General features: G+C 42.3%; 1 protein-coding gene across 1 annotated transcript; it reads left to right on the top strand.

The window, feature by feature from the left end:
* Positions 1-7,528: 7,528 nt before the first annotated feature.
* Positions 7,529-14,088, top strand: cplx3b (complexin 3b). The gene is made up of 3 exons (XM_051378838.1): positions 7,529-8,131; positions 11,014-11,101; positions 11,320-14,088. Exons 1-3 carry the CDS (start codon positions 7,974-7,976, stop codon positions 11,542-11,544), a joined length of 471 nt encoding a protein of 156 aa, XP_051234798.1. The 5' UTR covers positions 7,529-7,973; the 3' UTR covers positions 11,545-14,088.
* Positions 14,089-14,548: the final 460 nt, after the last annotated feature.

Below are 14,548 nucleotides of genomic sequence, written 5' to 3'. Positions count from 1 at the left end.
TAAAATCAACCAACTGACTCGTTAATGACTCAGCAATATCTATCTAAAGTAGCTAACAGAAGCTAACACTAGCTAGTTAGCCGCTGTTTCGATTGTGTGTTTTGTGGTCAAAGAAAAGCACAACTGTGTCACTTTTCCTTTTTACCAGCCTCGAAATGAACGGCCACTTATGTCAAACACAGCCAAAGGCCGTCGTTCACACGGTGAAGGATTTGATGGATATTCGCCACTTTTCTTAACACTGCTAACTAGCATTCAGCGTAACCTGTCCAGTATTTTTTGCCATGTCATCACGTTAGCTTTAAGTTAAAGTAGAATTTGTGAAAGAGCTCATATACTCTTTAAATTGAAACAGGGTGTAGAGAAACAGAGAACTGAGAAAGTCCATGTAAAGCTTAATATGAATCTGAAAGCAGAGTGTTATTTAAAGTATTTGCAACTTGCAGACCTTTCTCCTAACAACTCCACATACACAAGCATGGGATAATCTACAATACATTATTAAGCCACAAATGTCAAGAAACAATTTGTTGTCAAAATGGCTTTTGGAATTAAAAACCTTCATCATTCGCTGTCACTCCCTGTCGGGCCCCTCCTCCAGTGACCTTCACCCCATCTCCAGCCATCTCAGCAGCCATGTTTCTCCCTTCCTGTCTCACTCCTCTTAACTTCCCAGCCTGCTTTATCTCATCCTCCTCTCCTTCGTTCACCCTCACACTGCCGATTGTTTGCATCTATTCATGAAAGAGAATTTTCCGGTTTTCTCATTCCATTTAAGCTCAGCCAGCACTAACCCATTGTGCTCTGATGTTCCTCTCAGGCAAGAGGTCTAAATCAGGCAGGGAAGACGGGGGGGAGGAGGAGGGATGGAAAGATGAAGGGAGGGAGGATGGTAGGGATTTGAGGGAGGGGGTGACGAAGGAGGAGGAGGAGGGATGGTAAGAAGGAAAGGTTAGAACAGGGGAAAGGCAGGGAGAGAAGTAAATGTGTGAGAGCAGTGAGGGAGAGGTGTAAAAGAAGAACGAGGGGAAAGTAAAGCTAAATAAGCAGACATTACAGCGCCTAAGTGCGCTCAGCAGCCAGCCATATGCTCCTGATGTGGACTCAAAACTGACCCGTGACCTTTCCTGCTTGCCATCTTCCGCCTCCCTCTCTCTCTCTGCCTGCCTGTAAAATGACAATTTTCCTTACATAACACACTAATATCTCTCTCATTTCTGTCATTACATTTCATTTTCACTCCCTACTACTAGTTGCTTGTGATTCTTCTGCCGGACAAGAGCTGCAGCTAAGGGTCATTTTAACTACTTAATTAAATGTGGATAAAAATCCCACCCTTTTTAATCATTTGACGTCCAGCACACAGATGATATCACAGACTCTCACTGTGCAGCGACTTAGCCCACTTTGTAGCCCAGCGGGTACAGCATGGCAATAAAGCTGCAATGCTTATAAGGTTTAAACCCACCAGAGCTACTTACTCTAATACAAGTTCATGCATTTGAATACACAGAAGTGGAGCATGCTAATATTAATACTAGTCCGTGCATACATGGAGATAGGAGCTGCATTTGATGTCGGCTGGTTTCTTTAAAGTGGTTTTAACAGGTTGGCAGCAGTGTTACAGAGAATGAAGAACACTTAATGCACAGCATGTGGATTAAACAACACTTATTAAAGCATTGGTTGAAAAGAGAGTCAGAGACTGTGTTAATGAGATATGTGTATAAATGAGAGTTGCACACAGAGTAAGAACAGGATTGTGAGTAGGTTAAAATACAAATTAAATGAGGGGCACAAAAGACAAAAAGTGTGAAGACTGTGTCAATCTTGATTTAAGGGTGCATAGACAAGATTTTGGGGGGGAAATACAGTACACGACCAAAAGTATGTGGACAACCAAACATTGCACACATTTCTGATTAATGAACATTTAATTCTGAAACCATTTTTGTATTAATAAGCTGCTCTAACAGCCTCCAGTCTGTGAAACCTGGATGGGATTTGCTCCCACTCCACAGGAACCTTGGTGAGATCAGTCAGCCGTCCATTTAACCATAAAGGTGTTAAATGGGGTTAGGGTCACCAAACTGGGAAAACCATTACTTTATTAAAGGGTTAGTTCAGATTTTTTGAAGTGGGGGTTGTATGAGGCACAGTAGATGGCAATCTGCACACCCCCAGCCACCAAAAAAAGGCTCATCTAAAAAAATGTTTATCAGTTTAAGTGTCACTATATTTCAAAATAACTGTTTCACCTTGGCGTCAGACAGCTCTTTCTGATGGGAAACTGAAACCTTTATATCCAGCTACTGTATGCTCTCTTCAAAGCCACCAGGCTCCTTTGATCGGCTAGTTAACACATTAGTTTGGAACTAACCCTTTGAGTCTGGTGGCTTTGAAGAGAGCTATATAACAGTTTCAGTTCCCAGTCAGAAAGGGCTGTCTAACAGCAAGGTAAAGTTGTGTATATTATATTAAAAATATAGCATACACTTATAACCAATATTGCTCTTTTTAGGTGGATAAAATACTGGCTAAATAACTGTGGCCTGGTTAGATGTTAGGAGCCTCCCTATCTGCTAAACCCCTGGCATTTGCCTTCCATTTATTTCAGTGATGTCTTGTCTTTCTGATTTGTGCAGTGCAGTCCCAGACCTATGTAACCGCAATTTTGGAGGCAGCTGCTCTGCAATGTTTCTGACCATTTTGGGCCTTTTTTCTGTTCACACTCAATTTCACAACCTATTCCAGCCAATTCTCTGAACATTTGTGTTTCATCTTTCTCACTTTTGATCTGCACATTTTTATGCTGTGAATTCTGTCGCTGAGTGTGTCTCTTAGCAGCTTCTTTTCACACTTTCAACCATGCCAATGTGTAATTTAAATCCCCGTCTGGCTTCCTGTCGCCAGTTATCACTTTTTCCAGGAAATGTGTTTTTTCTGTGTTGAAAGAGACCGCTGCCCCTCTGTGAAAGAAAGAAAATACATGTTAAATTTGAAGAAATTACATACATACTTGAATTCAAAATACGACTAGAGCAGACTGACACAACACACCCTTTGCCTTTTAGTTCTCCATCCCCATGTCAACCCTTTTTAAAGTCATTAATATGAAAGGAAAAATAAAAGCCAGATAGTTGAGGAATAATAAAAATGTGTAAAAACATCAAAATGGATAAATAGTGTTCCTCATCCGAGCTGGGAAAGAGGGTAAGGAAAATTGTATCTAAAAAACTAACTATAATACAGCAGTAATAGGCAGCTGTGTGCCTTGTGATATGTGGTATCTCTACATGCAGATAGCGGATATACAGACAGATAAAACAAAGATGGCTATAGATTGATGCCGGCTTCATTAACCCAGGTTTGAAAATATCAGTCTGTGTCCCTGTCAGAGATTTCTACCACCACCCCAATACAACATTGGACAATGGAATTTAATTTGAGCTGCTCAAAACATTTAATAAAATGATTCAACAGCAACATCTCTTTCCAGAAACAGTGTAACCAACTATTTCTACAGTAGAAGAAAATAGTTGGTTGACTGTGTGTTCTGTGGATAATCCAGCCCTTTAAATGATCAGTGGGTGGGATTTAGTGGCATCTAAACTTCGGATCCCAGCTAAGTGAATACTGCTCGCGTCTGTATTTGATGACCTGGGAATGAGAACTGGCTGTGTGGAGGAGAAACTATAGGGGGCGCAAAACACACAGAAAACGTTACAGTTTGTCCATTCTAGGCTTCTGTAGAAACATGGTGGTTCAACATGGCGGACTCCATGGAAGTCGAGGTGTTTGTAGATAAAAACAGCTCATTCAAAGGTATTGAAAATTCCTATATTCAGGTTATTATACACTAATGAAAACATACCTATGAATATTATATTCCATTTCTGCCAACAGAGCCTCCTAAATGTTACCTTTAATGAACCTTGAACGGCAACAAAAGTAGTCTTGTTTTGCTCTGTTGCAGGGCCATAATATTCACTTCATGAGGAAGTAGTTGATGTTAGCTGGGGGGACAGTTGCCATGCGGACATGTGGTGTAATTCAACACCTCCTAGACAGCCTGTGGGGCATCAAACCACCACTGCTGGGGTGACTCGCTTGCCACCATATGGTGCCATGCTGCTGTGACCCCACCTGTCTGTTCCATCTCTGGTGAGGACCTGATGCAGGTAGAAATAAATCTCACCAAATCATTAGCCTATCAAATGGCCTTTCTTGATACAAAAACTAGTTTTGTCACCAGGTACACAGAGCACTTTTCACTTCTAATGGGATTAGCGTGATATTTTGTCATCTCACGAGGGTGGCGCCACTCACACACTGCTTTCCTTAAGACAGGCATCCCAGTGACTTGCTAATGGCGTCATCTCCGCCTGTGTGAATTAAAAAACTCCCTGAATGTGGATATTGTCTGCTGCAGGGCACATTTGTTTGATGAGTCTAATCCCTTGTCATACCATGTCTAAAGAAACAAAGGTGTAACACTCGGCTGCTGAGGATCAGCGAGTGTGTGTGATGGTGTACATAAACCCATCTCTCCCAATCCCACACAGGCTCGTAATCCTTAAAGATCAAGTGTAACCAGGCAGGAAGTGTGACTGGGCGGGAGCCAGCGTGACGCTTTCAGTTGCATTGACTCACGCCGCAATCACTCCTGCCTCACAACTCCAACCACGGTATGTCATGCTTCTGTAACCTTTTGTTGCTTTTGCCTCAAACGTTCTTCTTATGTCTATTCAAAGGCCAAAGGTTTTCTTTCTTACATACATCATGTGAATTGTTTTTCTTCATTATTTACAACTTATTTTTCATCAGTGGGATTTGGTCTAATATTAGGAAAAAGCCTTCTGAAGACTAAACAGATGTTTATGGCGTAAGGGCAAGGCTTCTGTGCAATCATGCATGGCTTTTACGGTAAACATATGTGTGAAGGCTGTGCATGCACTTAAACTTCATATATGTAACAAACTAGTTAATTTTCACGGAACAGTGAGACATCAATCAGAGCTGAGCAGGCAGCAAAATTACCTGAGCAGAAGCAGGAGCCAGGAAGCATTAACATGAGTCTATTTTTAAATCAGGTACTGTGAGTAATGCTGTTGTTTTTCTCTGTTTTTGACCGTGACATTTTCATTTCATTTCATCGCCATGTGCTCTTATTTAAAAAAAAACTGCCAATTGCGTCCTCTTTTGCAAGTGAAGGACTCAGAAACATCCTGCAATGTGAAACAATTTCAGATTGTGATCTGTTCTTTCAACACATCAACCACAAGAGTGTGAAGTCAGTCTTATTTTAGTATCTAATATTTTTACAAAGCTTATTTTTACAAATTGGTACCTATGTATCATTTGAAAAAGGTGGAACCTTAAATGAAACCACGTTATGTAATGGTCTATGAAATAGCTATACATTTCACAAGGCACTCATTTCATGTGGAACATTCACTTTTATTCAATTGACAAATGTACTCGGTATGAATAAAAAACGCCATTTTGAAATCCATTGGAATTTTGCAGGTTTTATAGGTAAAAATAAACATGAACTGTGCCAAACTTTGGATGAGTATTCCTATGGAAGCTCAGTATATATGTGAAATAATACATTTACATATCATTACGCCCTGCAGTGGTATCATAACTCCAATGAGCCCACTGACAGGGAACACCAGTCTATAACCCCGACCTAACATACATTTAAAATGCATCTGAATCCTACTCTCACCTAAGCCAACCAACAGTGGCTAGTCCCACTGGTTTGACAGTCAGTTCCATCTGAATGCTCAGTTGTCCAGCCATGATGTCAGTGATTATCTAGTCCACTAGTATCACAAGTAACCATTAAATAGCAACTCCTGTGATACCAGACACTTTTCCACACATGGCTCATGTCCTTGTCTCACAAAAAGGGTTAAAAAAAAAGGTTTTGATATGAAGTATTGAGTGTGACTGTAAGAGTGTGGGCAAATGTACAGGGTCATCAGTTGGGAACCCTCTTAATAACTGCTGTTGAGTTGGGCCCACAACACAAAGAAGGCTCAATAGTGTGTTCCAGCGGTACACACTTGACAAGAAGGGGGTGAAAACAGCTGACGTATTAGTCAGAAGTCCTTTTCTGTTCGCTTACAGAAAAGGACTCTGCTCTCACCTTTTAGGCCAACATGATTGTTCTGTGAGACTCAGCTGCCTGGATGTCACCATGTAGTCCTCTGCAATGAAATGTGTGAATTTCACCATTAAGCCTGTGTGTGTGTGTGTGTGTGTGTGTGTGATTTACATCATCTTGGATTAAAACCTCCTTCTGTGTACCTGCTAGATCACCTGTAGTCAGGGTTCAGCGATAATCCATAAAAAAGTGAGTGAGAGCTGGGCTGGGAACTGATCGGGTGTTTGGGTGTGAATATCGGAAGTGAAAAGATATAATTTCATGTTGAAACATGCTGGTTAGGCAAATTCTTTCTTTTTATTAAATTTCACAGAGATTACAGTCTTGATCTTATTCACTGCGTTACGTTTCAATCTATTCACCGATGGCAGCTTTGAAGTTGGAGAGAGATTTAAAAGCCAGCCAGGTATAGGCTAACAGGGCCCCACTAAGCCTGTGACAAAAAGACACTGAGACGTGCTCCGTCTCTCCTGATGCACAGGGACCAGGAAAGTAGGCCAGGCTTGGTGTCAGACTGCTGCGAGGATCAGGACGCCAGAGTTGTTGACTTGTAATCAAAGTTCCTTTTCACACTTTGGATGTCAAGAACCTCAAAGAGAGAGAGATTTAAAATATTCCTCTCTCTCTCACACACACACACACACACACACACACACTCAGGTCATATTTTTAGAAGTGAGGCTTTCCAGCTGAACACTGCGTCACACAGTGTCATCCAGAAGCACCCAGCCTTTTAATAAATTATCTTTTCTGGTGATGAAAGTTGAACTATTCACCCGCCTACCACATCAAACACATAAAGAGGGAAGGAGGAAGTAGCACAGAAAATCCTGCTATAGGAGGCCTAATAAGCACAAGACACTGGCATTACAGACACGAGTTACTACAGGACTATTATGGTGATGCAACTGGAGACACAATGTAAAGGTTTCGGCTGTCAGCTCCAGTTCCTGAATGTTAGGGACAAGGAATATTTACAAGGGCATTAAATGCACATTGAGGATCTGCTCAGACTGAGAGATGCATTCACTGGCACACTGCACACGCCCCATCATTTCAGCCTCCTTTCATCTTGTGAAAATGAGCTTGTTCCCCTACGTCAAACAAACCCTACAAAAGAAGACAGCCACTCATCATTTCTAAGTGATTAGGCCAATAAACCGAACTGATGCCGTGGGTTAATAGACAGCCATTTGACTAATTTGCAATTAAGAAACTCTTTGTGTGTTGACAAACTGTGCGTTAGGCTCCAGCGCACAGATGACCCTGAGAGAGACAGAGGCACCAAAACAGCCAGGAGACACTGAGGCTTGTCACGTGTTGTTTATCCCTCCCGGAGTCCATCGTGAGTTATCATCAGACGGCGAATCACGGGAGGGAGCAGCCCACGATGCCGACGCGCGGCGTGCAAGCGCACACCCAGTCCGGCGGTGCCTGGGATTGGGTGGAGGGAGTGGTGGCTGCGGACGGAGTCACAGGATTGGTAGAGTTCAGCGCCAAACTTGTTGACTCATAACTGAGCATCTCCTCTCCATCCTTCACGACGCGGAGCTGTCCAGGGCCAGTGGTGCTGAAACTGCCAGCTTCCGACGCGCCGTTGGACTAATTCTGTCTCTTTTCCCCGGTTTGACTGCTCCCATCGAGCCTTTGAAAGTGACAGGCTCCTGTGCAACACTCCCAAACGTTTGGTTTAAGCGTCATTTGGCGGATACTTATCCACCGTCACCGCTCCATCCAAGAGCGCAGCAAGTCCTCAACTCCTTAGCCGATCAAACAGAGGACTCTCTGAGGCGCAGCCATGGCTTTCATGGTAAAACACGTGGTGGGAGGACAGCTGAAGAACCTGACAGGCGGACTGACGGAGGAGAAACCCGAAGCGGAGAAATCAGATGCCGCCGCACAGGGGATGACTCAAGAGGAATTTGAACAGTATCAGCAACAGTTAGAGGAGGAAAAGTAAGGCAATGATTGAACCTTGTGAATGTGAAGTTGTAATGAAAACCTACAGTATGTGTGGGGAAAGCCGCGGCAGCATTGCATCATTTAAACTGTGCGTTTTTAGAGTGTAAATAGCAGAGCGCTCCCAGTGCGCCGTGCGCTCTTTTACGCATCAATGCAATAACATGAGCGCTCCACACACAGCTGCTCCTCTCGCCCAGGGAGCTCTCTGTCTCTTAGCTTCGACAAATTTTGTAGCGCTGTTTTTAATTTAGGTTTCCTGTAATCATTCTTCCATGGAAATGTCTACAGGGATTCATGCCTGGGGCTAAACATGTTCCTATTGCTGTGCGTGCGGCTGACTAATGAATCAGATTGTGTGGTAAATAAAGTGTGTAAAGTAAGACCTCCATATTATCAGAGGGCAAACATCCAACAACATAATCTAATGTTAATTCATTTGGGCTTCTTAGCCGACTTTCATCATTCATATATGTTACTACTCAAGATTTATTAAAAAATTGGAAAAGAAAAAGTGTATTGCAACCTCAAAAAGTGGATTGAATCTAGAATAGTATGGCCTCTAATATATCTCCAATATAGTTTTTTAGCTTATATTTTCATAAATACATATACAGTGCCTTTTCTTTCTTTTGTCATGCTTGCTTCTGTCATTTCAATCTTTGCTCAGTGTCTCACCTGCAAAAGTGAATTCTTTAAATGTTAATGTTTCCTAATTTACATATTTGTTGTGATGTTTATCCCCTGAGCCACTGGAGGACAGCATAAGGTAACAACAAGGTCATTTGCCAAACAGAGTTCACCCAGCAGACAGTAACTCACGATTCATTAGTGTGATGCTTCCCTAGAGCAGGCCTCCACATCCCATGTCAGATGTTCTCTGTCCTGGTCATAGAATAAGTTGCAATAGATAGATATTATGGAATAACTTCAGTTGTTACAGCGCATCTAAAGCAGCGCTGCATGCTCTTTCCTGGGCGAGCATACATTCTTAAAAATTATCCAATTGTTTCCAATCACTGGCTCATCAGCATAGACACATTTAATGAACACTTTTATCCAAAGTGCCTCACAGCACCATGTGCAGACCTTTTAAGCGTGAGTGGGAAGTGAAGTCCTAACTCTGGCAGTATTAACACTCAGCTCAGCCCACTGAGCTCTACAGGAGGCATGGCAAGATGCTTAATGCTCTGCCGTCATTATGTGACCTTCAGTGGAAGTGAGTTATTAGTCAGAGGTGCTAAACATGAGCTCTGAGAAGCCCATACTGCTCAGATTAAAGCAGAATAAGGTTGTTGGGGGGGGTTTCTCTCACTGACATGTCACATGTAGACATTTTATCACCCTCAGCACCCGGGCCACAGTGACAACCCTGGTCATCTGATGCCCTTGAGAGGGGAAGACACAAAGCTCTGCTCATTGGCCGCAAGTGAGCGCCGCATGGGCCTATGTGCCATTTGGTGTTTGGCCCGCTCATGTTAATACAAAGTGAACTCGGGCTCACACGGACAGCACCATGAATGCTGCATCTCCAGATAAAACGACCTTCCCCTGACACATTGGGTACAAACACTTTGCAAACCATGCCCATGGTCCTCCAGTGTCCCCCCGCCTTTAGATTATGCAGCTGATATGATCCTTTCAGGCGTACAATGGAACCTCTGCCACTGTAGCTTTGAAGAGTTGATTTTGTCATAAGCATCTACTGTATTTCACTAACTCTAATAAAATGTGGTCTTTTGTCATTGTACTCATGCTATGTTTGGCCTTAGGCCATATGAGCAAGTTTAAGCATTATGTCATGTTGTTGACTCATGTTAGAGGCATTTGAGAAAATTTAGCAATTTATGAGGGGCAATTATGACCTACACTGAAGCCATAAATATTCCAGTGACATTGAGTGGAGAGAGCATTGCCAGCAGCCTATTGCCTGCCCTCTGCTGGAGGCCTTGCATACTGTCGGCTGTATTGTTCACAAGAGTGAGTTTTAAGAAACAAATAACTGGAGGCTGATAGAACAGACAGATAAATATCTTCCAACCGTTGGTTTCTCAGAGACAGATGTAGGATTGTAGAAATGCCTAAATACCTCTTTCTGTGCAGGGTCAGACCTCAAGCAAGATGGTTGGAGTGTCAGCTTTAATTTCTTAGATGGTTTGCCTCAAACTGCCCATTTTGCAAAGACCGTTACAAAGCTCTTGTGAGGGTTTCCAACCTTAAAAGATGAAAACAACCTGAAGAGCAACAATGTAGGTGCTGCTAGGGAGACGGACTGAAACACTAGCTAGGGTGAGACAAATCCAGGAAATGTAGGCTATGGGGTTGACAGTTGTAAAAGTGGGGGAGCGGTAGTAAGTCTGCAGTTAGTAGGTTACCCCTAGTAGTCCACATCCCAAGAGGACTGAATTCCCTCAAAGGAGTGCTGGACTGACAGGATGCCGCATCTTGGGCTCCTCAAAAATAAACAGAACGTGTCTTCCTGCCTTTACCCCCCCAAGCCATCCCTGCTGATGCTCCACCTTCTGCTGGCTCTACACTCTGTAGTTAGTGTTAAGATGTTAACACAAAGCTCCAAGACCTCCAAGGTTCAGATGCAGTAGGAGCGCCATGATGCTCTTAAAGCAGAGATGCAACTGCACATGGCACCAATGAACTTGGATTTTTTTTTCATTTTCAGATAATATGTGGGGCATTTGTAATATATTCCCTCTTAAATGTGTGTTGCTTGGAGTTAGCATTGCTATTCCACAGGTGAAAGCGACACAGTTGTTAAAAAAAGATATTTCCTAGCCAGCTTTGGTTGGATTTGATGAATATCTTTATGTTCAGTGGCACTGAGAAAATTCTGCCAAAATATTATTTATCCTCCTTTCTCACAGACAAGAACGAGAAGCCAACTTTGCCCAGAAGAAAGCTGAGAGGGCCACAGTTAGAAGTCATTTCCGGGACAAGTACAGACTACCAAAGGTAAACTAATCCAGCTCTGCTTTTGAAAGTAAAGACAATGCGTGTTCGAACTTAAGGGCTGTCCTGTCTCCAACAGGATCACTGCCTTTGTAAAACCCACAACATTCTTGCAGCTAAGTACAATATTTCTATGACGTACATCCCTCTAAATTTGTTGTCCTTCTTTCTCTTGTCCTGTTGGGTGTGTCTGCATGGACACACATGCGCATCTACTTCAGAACGAGATGGATGAGACCCAGATCCAGCAGGCGGGGGACGATGTGGTGTTGCCCACAGAGCTGGCCAAGATGATTGCCGAGGACAACCAGGAGGAAACGCACAAGCAGTCGGTGCTGGGCCAGCTGTCCAACATCCAGAATGTGGACATCGACCAGCTGAAGGACAAAGCCCAGGCCACACTGGAAGACCTCAAAAAGCAGACGGAGAATTGCAGTCTCATGTGATTTGGCCAGCTCTAAATCCCACAAGATTAGAGTTTTACTTGTACAAATATTTTTCAAAGGCAGAGCTGCTCTGGAGGTAGAAATATTCTTGTTGCTTGGGTGGAATGTCAGTTGGCAGAGCCACATAATAACAGTTTTTCTAGCTGTGCAAAGTTAGTCTGAGGCCCAGCAGAAAGAAAAGTAAAAGATGAGGAAGATATTATGAAACCTGAGGCTCGTAATACTAACTGGAAAAGAAATCATTCTTGCCACAGTGTCATCTAGGTGAGCCAGTTTTGTCCTAAAAGTAATGAATGTCATACATATTTTTTATTGAAATTAGCTTAGTGGCACTAAGACTGTAGTTGTTTGGCTCCTCCTGTTGATATTTAACCAATGAGGTTACTTCTGCCTTTAGAGCAACTCCTCCTCTGAGAAAGATCAGCCTATTGAATCCCTTACTCCTTGCATTCCCTAACCACCCTCGCTCTCTGTACCTCACGTGACCTGAGATAGCATAATATGATTCTGCAGCAGAGGTCTCAGGTGTGTGTGTGTGTGTGTGTGTGTGTGTGTGTGTGCAGGTTTCCATTGCTTCCAAACACACAGCAGATGATTTCACTCATGAACACGTGCACCTTTTACCGAGAGAGGATCACTGAGATCAGCTGCTCAGTTGGAAGGAACACACACGTACACACTAGGCTCATGTGCCATACGTGTGGGGGTTATGTTGAATTTGGGTAATTTATTTTAGGAGAAATAAAATGAAAGAGCCATTTGTGGGGTTATTTATATACCACGTACAAAAGCACAAAATCTTAGAAATAGGCAATATTCATTTAGAGCAACAAATGAGGCTGATTTTTGTCATAAGTAGCTTACTAATGTTGGCCCCCTGGCGCCCTGATGAAAGCTCCCTGTGAGCTGGATTAATCTAAGTTTTAATCTTTTCCGAGACATATCTTTAGAAAAGGCTTCTTTTTTTTCATTTTAAGCTTTTTCTGTACTTCAGTGTGCCTTGGATGTCCGTACAAGGTTGTCTTCTCTACAGCTCCAACATCTGTCAGCTACTTTTTACAAAGACAGGCCTGCTTGTTGGTTTGTTTCTTACTTTTAATTAAAAGCAACAAAACATTTGTGAGCAGGCAGAGATTATGTCTCACTCAAGGGCAGGATATGATATATATATGTAAGTGTGTTCAATAATTGTGCTCCCAAACTGAACCTAGCATCATTATCAACAACACGGGGAGCATATATGTCTTTGTGATGCATCCAGAGGTTTTTTAAAAAAAAAGCTGCTCAGATTAGAACAATTTAAATGCTTTAGAAGTCATATGCCAAAGCCTTTGTCGAAAACACTTCGACCAATGTAAAGGAAATGGCACAAATATGTCAACCTGTGTAACTGCGGTGTGAGTATAAATCCACATATATTTATGTTGTGTAAGATGTAAATGTATCTGCTGTTTGCCTATACTGTCAACAGCGGCTTGCTCCTCCCTCTGTTTTCATCAACTCGCTGTGTCGTGTAGTACTGTCGACCTTCACATGACCCTTGACCTGTCCACCATCTCATTGACCCCCTGCGTCTCAGTGGTGCCGTTCTGTGCTGGTGGCTTTGTGTCGTTTAGACAACGTGACATGTTAAGTGGTGTCTTTGTAAAAAAAAAAAAAAAAAGAAGCTAAACTGGTCCTGTGGCTGAGAGTGCTGGTCATGGTGTTACACAGCACACAGCGTCATTGTGGGCTTACAGCGTAACTCGGTATTCCGTCTGTCATTCTCTATCCGAGTATAAGTGAAGGCGTGGGCGAATCCAGAGAGGATGTTGTTGATTTTGTGTTGAATCCATATACGCTACATTTTGCCAGTGTTTGATTTTATGTAGCAGTGGTGTGGAGGATGATGTCAGCTCATATTTGTCCCCACTCTGATTCCTGTTATAGCTCTACTGCCGAAACATGTTATTCTTTGGGTACTTTATGATTATACAAGTCTTCATCTCACATATAAACGTTTGATTTTAGAGGAAATGAGGACAAAAAGATACTGACTGTTTGTTTCAAGATGCTGTAGGTGCCACACTACTGCTGAATGAAAACTGAGGCTACACGTAAACATTTTCAGTATAGTGGTTATTGTCATGTGATAGATGAGCCGTATATTCGTAACATTTAAATAATATAAAGCAGAGGAAAAGTTGCAATAAGTCCTTTTATAATAGAGCTACTAGAATCTGTCATGTTTGATCATGAGACAATATAAATGGGTGGAACAGAAGCCATAAAGCAAGCTGTTTGCTTTGTATGAGTGTGTGTGACTTGAAATAATAATTCAATAACTCAATAATAATAATATTGATAGTAATAATATATAAATGTATTTTTTGTGTTGTCATCCTGTGGAACTGATTTATCAGGAAATGGCTGCCACGACACGTAGTTTCTTCTAGTTCTCTGGCTGTTTTGTTTGTTTCACAGTATCTCTATCATTCTGTCTCCGAAAGTATTTCAGTGATTTTTGAGTTTTAACTGCAATAAACTGATTTTTAGGATAACAAACTTCCTCTCTGTTTTGTGTGATTTTTGCACAGGAGCTGCTTGTGCAAATGATGTGTCCCTAGTCTTACATTTGCATCAAGTAGAACACCAGGTGGAGACAAAAATACACTCACGACTACAGAGGCGTCCACAAGGGCGGCTGCAGATAGAGGCTGATAAGATTATCACTGACGGTCAGTAATGGGATGCTTTAGTCAGTACTCAAAGATAAATGATAGATTTAGTATTTCTGATGAGGGAAAACATCCTCATTCTGTGGCACAGTGCAGTGACAGAATGAGTCAAATAATCCACATACAATTCATGCATGTTTGTAGAGGCCACTTTAGGTGCCATTGTACAATGTCATAGTTAGTGGTGGTGTACTAGACTGCATTCAATTAAGGTGTTTCTGCCCCCTTATAGGAAACACAAAAAAATATAATGTAGGGCAGTACAAAACCACCTTAAACTATGACTT

Source organism: Dicentrarchus labrax, unplaced genomic scaffold (genome assembly GCF_905237075.1).
Source record: "Dicentrarchus labrax unplaced genomic scaffold, dlabrax2021, whole genome shotgun sequence".
In the NCBI taxonomy this organism is placed as follows: Eukaryota; Metazoa; Chordata; class Actinopteri; family Moronidae; genus Dicentrarchus; species Dicentrarchus labrax.
Note: the sequence above shows the minus strand (reverse complement) of the source record. Positions and strands in the feature narration are given on the sequence as shown.